This window comes from Alligator sinensis, unplaced genomic scaffold, assembly GCF_000455745.1.
Source record: "Alligator sinensis unplaced genomic scaffold, ASM45574v1 scaffold971_1, whole genome shotgun sequence".
NCBI lineage: Eukaryota > Metazoa > Chordata > Crocodylia > Alligatoridae > Alligator > Alligator sinensis.
Genome location: NW_005842559.1, coordinates 1,047,242 through 1,055,214, shown reverse-complemented (window position 1 = coordinate 1,055,214; position 7,973 = coordinate 1,047,242). Strand labels below are relative to the sequence as shown.

Below are 7,973 nucleotides of genomic sequence, written 5' to 3'. Positions count from 1 at the left end.
CCTGCACAGGAGCACTGGCACAGGTTCCTTGACAATTCACCATCTCCCTTCATGTCAGTGCAGAGCGGCAGGAGGAGGTTTTATTCAGAGCACTGAGCCATATGAGGAGGAGGCCGGATGCCTCGCAGTACCCTGGAGGTCTAGCTCCTGTGCCCCATGGTCTGTGAAGAGTTGAGGAACAGAGGACAGAAGAAAGTCAAGGAAATGTCAAGAAAGGGAAAGCAAGTGCGGTGCAGTCAGTGACTACTGCACTTGCAATATCCTATGTCATGCTCAGGCTGTCAATGGTGCATGAGTTGGCACATCCACTCCCAAGCTCCCCACCGAGGCAGGGAATGAGAGTCAAGGTCACACTCTGGAGCTGGGAAACTTTGACACAAGGACAGCGCTGGGAGTGACGTGCTACAGATCCCACCCCCAAGGATAAATCCCTTCATGCCCGGCCCTCAGCTTTCTGGCTCTGGGCAAGCCTAGGGAGGGAAGGAGAATGTGACAAACGCCAAACTGGATTGGTGACTATCTACAGGACACAGACCTCTACCCAGTGTCCTGCTGTACCCTGAGACTGGGTCTTGCTCATGGGAGACTCCTCTCTGCTTAGCAAGACTCAATCTGACCAGCTCCCTGACCAGACCTTACATCTTGGTGGAGAACCAACAAGCTCTTGGCTTCCCTAAGCTTGCAAAAATAGGTGTGCCATCTTTGTACAAGCGGTGAAACCCGCTGCTGCTAGCTGCCACAAAATCACAAGAGAAACAGTAAGATCAGAATAGGTTTATTGCATAAGACAGAAAAACACAGGACAAAGATTCAACTTGCAGACAGACAAACAAAAAATCAAACCAAAACACTGCACTGCTACCTTCTGACTTGGAACAGCTTCCAGGTGCCTTCCTTGTTTCACTCAACAAGCAGCCCACTAATCTCTAGGAAGACCCCACAGCCTCTCTCTGGCTCGAGCTCCTATTTCACCTGAAAATATGAGTGACTCCCTCCCAGCAAAGGACTTCTCCTTTGATCCAGTCTTTTCTAACACTTCATCTTTCCTTCATTCAGTTCCTGAAACCAATCCACATCATCTCTTCTGAGATCTTCCCTGGTGCTTCACAGGAACACTAACAAAATCCCCTTTGCATGGACTCAGCTACTGTTGAACAGAAGTCCTCAGTCTCCAAGTCTAACCCTAAAGCTGAACACATACAAATATATTCACAATAACAATGCACATATGGGAGCTTGGTTTTAGTTGCTTATAAGAGAGCAAGCATGATGGTCATTGACCCAACTTAGTGGGGATGTCTGTGAAATGCCCCACTGCTTAGTTCATGACAGGGAGGGATGGGGAAATCCACGTACTAATACATGGCACCAAGGAGCTGGCCTCGCCCTGGGAAGCCTGTTGGGAATCTCCCTCTTGCTCTCTTTTCCCTCCTTTCACCAACTGATTTGTCCAGCACTTTTTTTGAAGCCATGGTCCTTTCTCTCTGTGTCCCTACAATCTTCTGCTCCATGGTGCAAATCAGGCCCCCACATCCTTTCTCCTCCTTTCCCAAGGACTCTCCAGTTAGTTTTTTGGAATTCACTATTTTGTCTTTCTTCTGCTGGTCCCTCTGCTGACACCTGGGCTGTCCCTACCCGGGCACCACTGTTAGCCCCCAAAGTTCACAGCACTTTGGACAGGAGCCCTCGTAAACCACATTAAAGATGTATTCTGCATTACTTCTCAGGCCTACGGTGGCTGAATTCCCCTCCCACCTCTAGGCATGAGAACATGGGAATGCTGTTAACTCTTCCACACGGACAGAGGATAGGGGCTTGGGGCCTGCTGCAGAAGCTATTTATTGGTAGATCCAGTTGAGATCCTACTGCACAGGGCTGTATTAATTGCTCAAAGCAGATGGGAGCTTCCAGCTTCTCCCCAGGCTCCCAAATCCTACTTCATTCATTCTCTGTCCCTGTGGCAGCAACAGCTCGTGTGTCCCAAACCCCACAACTCTTTTGCTCCCATCTGTGAACCTGCCCCTGAATCTCACCCTTGCCAGTGCACTGTCCAGTCCCCCACTACCCTTCCCTTCCTTGTCTCGGTCTCTCAGCCTCTGCCCCTACAGCAAAGACGGATCTCACTCCATCCAGCTCCTTGGGAACCCCCAGCCCAGGGGCCTTGGCTGCTCATGAAAAACAACCCAAACCAGCCCAGCAGCGCCCCAGTAGCAGAGCTGCACCTCCAGACCCAGCCTGCCTCCCACACATCCCCAGCTGGGGCCTCCCTGGCCAGAGGATGCCCAGAGGCACTTTGCAGTGAGCCCCCAGCCCTGGGCTGCTCTGGTCGGAGACAGACCAATGCTCCAGAGCTGGGGGCTTCCCTCAGGGGACCCTGTACTGCCAGCCCCGCTGGAGCCCTCAAAAGCCAGGGAGCAACATGCCTTGTTACTGCTGCAGCAGTGGCATGGTCTGGTCTGTACAGACACAACCTAAGCTTGTCCTAAGAGTAGAGAGGAGTAAAGGGGAGTCCTCCAGGGTCAGAGAGACTGCTTAGAACAAGGCCAGAGATACCCACATTACCCTTGGCTGGGTAACATCCCATCCCTGGCTCAGGGGCACAGTCTAAGTGCGGGTGTACCAGAACCAAATAGAATGAAAGGCTTGAGCCAGAGCCATGGCCGGATTGTTTCTCCAGCAAACAAAGCTGGTGGGAAGGTGAAGATTGGGTCCTCAGTGTCAGCATCAAAAAATGACACCCGCCCTGCTGCATAGTCCAGACAGACCCGCACCCTGTTGGGCTCCTGGCACTGGAAGAGGGGTGTTGGCTTAGGGGCAGTGAGAGCCTCCAATTGGCCATAAAACTGGTTCTGCACAGCCCAGATCCCTTCTTCAGGGCTAAAGAAGAACTTTCCCTTCCTCCTCACAGACTCTTTGGCAACCCCCACAGCCCAGCAATCCGCCTTCCTCACCTCCACCACCCAGCAGTGTTTCCCCAAGGTGAATCCCTCATGGCCCAGCACACAGTACGCAAAGTTAAACCTCTCAGGATTATTTTGCAGAGGCTGCCGTGCCTGTTTCCATCTCATACTTCTTCGATCCGCAGACAGGACAAGACAGGGATGAGCTGTGTCTGGAGCCAGAGTCACTGCCACTGGGAGAGAGAACAGCATCAGCTCAGCCCTGGGGCAGGCAGAGCCATTCTTCACCCTCCCCAGCAGTCCCATTCTCCCAGGGACTGCCCCATGGCCCCAGGAGCTGTCTCTGCCCTGAGCCCAGAGGCTAAGCACAGACGGCCCCACAGCTCCTAAGCCTGGCACTGCCAGCTGCCCCTGCTCCTTACCCACTGCAGGGGCTGCCCCATTCCCAGCAGCAGGGACACAGGCAGGAAGGGCCCCAAAGCTGTGAGTGAGGGGGGCAAAAGGAGGCAGGTGACAGCCCCAACTCCCTCAGCCCTGCACTCCCAGGCTGGGAATGGAGGCGAAGAGGCAGCTGTGGAGAGGACCCACTCAAGCAGTGCAAGGGGATGAGGAGTGGCACAAGCCAGTAGCATCTTCACACCCACAACAGGAGGGAGCAGCTGCCCAGGGAGAGCCGGCCCTGCCCCAGAGAAAGGGAATGGGAGAAGAACCAGGGGAGCCTCTGCCAGGGGCAAGGAGAGGGACATGACAGCCCTGAGGGACAATGGCCACCTCCCTCCCCTCAAACGAGCAGCTACACATAAGTCTAAGGCCACAGGCCTATGCAAAGAGAAAGTCTCCGTGACTCCATGCAGGATTCTGGGAATTTGCTGCAACTCGGGACAATCCCCACGAGAGCTTACCCTTGGTGTGTGAACCCTGCAGATCCCCACTTTTTTGCTCCCAGGCAGACAGCAGAATATCTGGAGGGGGAAAGAGCACAGACATGACACTTCCTGCTGTCAGGCTGGTACGGACATTGCAGCCCAGCTCCCACCTCTCTGACCCGAGTGCCTCAGACTGAGCAGAGATGCTGGGGTGGCTCCATCTCTACCCCAGCTACCAGCACCTGCGGCTGTTGTAACCTCAGAAGCCGCCCCTGCATCTCCCTGCACCTCTGCAGTGGCACCATCTCTGCCTGGAGGTGATGTCTTGCTTTTGCAAGGGAGCAGGACATCAAAGGTGTAGCTTCCCACAGGGAACATCCCTCCATCTGCCTCACCTGCCCCTTCCTACTTCAGACACATACAAGGGCCCTCCCTGTGCCTGCTGCTCCTGGGGAGGAGGGAGAAGTGGGAGGGCAGATTTCTCCTTCCCTACAGACCACTGCAGCCAGACTAGCTGGGCCCATATTTCAGAAAAAAACCCTTGATTTGGGTTCTCTATTCTGGATGTCCATCACTGAGCAACAAGGCCTGCCTCTCAGAGGCGATGGGCTCCCACAGCTCCCACCAACTCCTCGTGCAGCTGAGAGTGACAGAGCCCAGAGCATATGCCCTGCTAGGCTGCGTCCTGGGGAAGCACTGTGAGAATTATGTGGTTAAATTTGGGCCTTAATTTTCTGAGGTCACAGGGTGAACAAATGCGATAAGGTTAATGCCTGGATCCTCCTTGTCCACTTAGTTTGTTGGCTTTCTGCCTTTTATAAATAACCAAATTTTCAGCCACTAGACCAGAGCCCATCTCTGCCCACAGTCAGAGACTGCACCCTGGGTCCCCTCCCACATCCTCTCTCAGTACCTTTGGTCTTCCTCAAAGTTTCTGTCAGGGCATGGGTTTGCTGGGAGAAGTCCTGGAGTCTCCTTTCCAGCTCAGGAGAAATTGGCACTGGCCGTGGGATCTCCCCCTTCTCACACCTAGAAAAACCCATCTCAGGTGAGTGAATGAACTGGCAGAACTCCGTGCCATTCCCTGCTCAGCCCTGCTCCGTGGAGGTGCAGCACGGGCAGTGGCAGTGCGACCGTGCCTCACACTGCCCCATTCAGATGTTTTTCCCTGCCTTGGTCGCTGCCGACCTGGGTAGATTTGTGACCAATGACCTAGCAAAGACTGGCCCCTATTCCACACCGAGGGCCCAGAGCCAGCCAGACCTCAGGGGAAGTCACATCTGTTGGAGAGGTTTTAAGTTAAAAATAGCCAAAACAACACCCCCGTTTTGGAGAAATACTCCCCTCAGGATTAAGTTCACTGGAGAAATTTCATCTTGCCCCACCAACCAGACTGCTGAGCCTTGGCGAGGCACAAGTCTACTGTGGTCTTCAGCTGCTTCTCAGCACCAGCCCGTGTGAGGAGTAAAGTGGAGCCACGTACCTGCTGAGGGTCTTTCTGATCTCCTGGAAGACAAAGAGATCCAAAGTGAATCATCTATTCTATGCCACACCCTGGGGGTCTCGGGGAGGCATTTGGAAACACGAGAGAGACAGGGCCGAGTGCTGAGATTTCCATCACTGGCATGCGTGTGTCTAACTCTTCAGAAATCAAGACCTGTCATGTCTGTGATGCACATACCAGGTCGCCCTGTGGCCTCTAACTGCTGGACGTCAGGAGTCAGCAGCCCACCCATCCCAGTACAAGGCTCTGGGCTGCCTCCAGCACAGTCTCACCTGCAGGAACTCACTCGCCGGCTGCTGGCACTTCACCTCCATCTCGCTGATCAACTCGTTGAGATGGGAAATCTCCTCAGAGAGTTTGGTATCCTTTTCCTTCTGCATCTTTGCAACTTCCTTCTCCAGCTCTCCCAGCTGGGCCAGCAGGAGTTGTTCTTGTTCCTGTAGTAGCTGGTGCAGCTTCTGAAACTCAGACACAATCTTCTGCCTCTCGGCTCCTGCCTGTTTCTGTAAAACAACAATACTAAGTGACCCCAACACAGGCCTGCATGTGCAGGGGACAGATTCTTGGCAAAGCCCAAGACACCAGGATAATATCCTTCTCCCTGGCAGATATGCAGTAATTTCGCTTTGCCATTGCATTTAACCCTAATACGTATTAAGGGTGGGGGTGGCCATGCTGGGGGAGATCAGTCAGAGAGTTGAAGTGAGGCACCATCAGTACACTGTCCCTCTTTTTCATCTGACCCAAGTACTCCAGTCTTGGTCCTTAACCAGTAGCTGGCAACAGCTGGGGACTGGACACAGGAGAAGCAATTGAAGCTGAATCCATGCAAGTCAGAGGTGATGATGTTTGGCAGGCCTCCTGGCTTGTGGGGAATAAAGAAAACACTCACTAGATGAGGATGACTAGAGGCACATGTCACCAATTCTGGTCTGGCCTGTACCTGGAACTGGCCACCATCATGTAACCTCAAAAACAGAAAGCACATTTCTTTAGTCTATGTGCCTGCTTTGAGGAATAGCCAGAAGTTGTAGCTGTTGGAGAACACAACAGCCTGCTTTGTGCCAGAGGTCGGTTGCCAGGAGCACGTTGCTCCAGTGCTCCAGAGGCTGCTCTGGCTTCCACCTTTTTGGGTGCAAAACAGGGTTCTGGATTTTGACCTCTAAGGCCCTAAAGAGTCTGGGCCCTGCATACTTCTGGCACCCCTTTTCCCTTATGCCCCACTGTGATCCATTGACATCAGTCAATAGTAACATCCTACAAGGACCACACATGTGTCGAGCTTCTTCGGTGAAATCATGTAGGAGGTGGTTCTGGGGAACTGCCCCTCAGCCCAGGCAATCCCTCCCATTGTGGTCCCAAGACACCTACCAGGGATTCCTGGATTTTCCCTTCTCCAGTCTGTTTTAATCCCAGGAGCTTTTCTTTTCTTTTCCTCAGAGTCTTCAAATGGGCTTGAAGTTTTTCCTAAAAAAATAGAAATGAATTAAGCCATTTTATCTTGATGAGCGGAGGAGGGGGGTGCATGGGATGATTTCAGTGGCTTGCTCTGCAGGGTGCTAACGAAGGAATTTCTTTGGATACCCAGACACCAGCACTCGAGAGCTCTTTGCAGACCCGAGTATGCTCATGGCACTGGAGACACCTCTGAAGTGCAATCAACCGCTGGAGCTGAGGAGGGAGCTTCAGGCCACAGACACCTTTTTTGGGCCCAGTCCTTAGCGGAGTTCTCAGAGCAGGAAACAGGTGTCTCGGAGTGACGCTCTTGAAGGTTGGTTTCTGACACTATAGAGCTGACACGGCCTGATGAGTTCAGCCTGAAAGCCGTTGGTAACTGCACTGCCGGGACAGAAGGCACGCAACCACAGAGCAACTCCATTAGCATAGCTGACGCATGACGAGTGGCAGGGTTCACTCCAGTGATGCTCTAAACTCTGCTGGGAAGCAGGGCAGATATTAGGGCTGTGCAAAGCCTTCGGATCCCACTTCGGATCCAGACCCGCTTTGGATGCTTCGGCGTCTGAAATGGCACTTCCAAATCAAAGTGGGATCCCAGCAATGGTGTCCAGAGTGGGTCGGGAGCATCCAAAATGCTTCGGATTCGCTTTGGATATTTTGGACCTGCTTTGGCCATTTTGAAGCAATTAGAAGAGGGAAGGGGAGCAGGGGAGGGACAGAGTGGGAGGGGGAAGGGGGGGCAGGAAGATTGACGTCTGTAGGTAGCCAGTCAGAAGGATTTCTCCCTGGCTACCTTTCCAATGGCAGTGTCTGTGGGGTGGGACTAAAAAAAGTATAAAAGCCTCTGTTTCCAGCCCTTCCCCACCTTTTGCTGCTCGTTCCTTGTCAGTGGCTGCACGAGAGAGGAACACTGCAACTGAGACCTGCCTGCTGCTTTTTCGTGTTATAAAGGAGTGTTTAGGATCTGGCTTAGCTTAGCTATTCTATTCAATTATTAGTAGTATTAAAATTCAATTTATTTCTTTGAATAGTGTAGCAGGACACTAAGGTGCCTGCTACTAGGAGAGCCAGGAAGGCTCGTCAGGTGCCGGTCACTAAGGCAACAAAAGGGGGCTAATGGGTTACACCTGCCTAGCCGGCTGAAAGAAGGGGCAGGGCCTGGCCTTTATAAACCACAAGCTGAGGCCAGAGGCAGTTCCCTACCAGCATCCAAGGCAGAAGGAGCTCCCCGCCAGCCGGCCGACA

General features: G+C 53.0%; 1 protein-coding gene across 4 annotated transcripts in view; it reads right to left on the bottom strand.

The window, feature by feature from the left end:
- Positions 1-768: 768 nt before the first annotated feature.
- The window catches only part of LOC102375733 (zinc finger protein RFP-like), a 22,067-nt gene continuing 14,862 nt past the window's right edge, over positions 769-7,973 (bottom strand). The window contains exons 2-8 of one of the 4 annotated variants that reach the window (XM_006032312.2): positions 6,642-6,737; positions 5,543-5,773; positions 5,250-5,272; positions 4,680-4,795; positions 3,803-3,862; positions 2,952-3,133; positions 769-1,189 (exon numbers count right to left, since the gene is read on the bottom strand). In XM_006032312.2, coding sequence (XP_006032374.1) covers positions 1,184-1,189; positions 2,952-3,133; positions 3,803-3,862; positions 4,680-4,795; positions 5,250-5,272; positions 5,543-5,773; positions 6,642-6,737 — 714 coding nt within the window. In that variant the 3' untranslated portion in view covers positions 769-1,183. Of the gene's footprint in view, positions 3,134-3,802; positions 3,863-4,679; positions 4,796-5,249; positions 5,273-5,542; positions 5,774-6,641; positions 6,738-7,973 lie in introns of all 4 variants that reach the window. The other 3 variants (XR_003095996.1, XM_025214016.1, XM_025214017.1) reach the window with 3 other exon arrangements.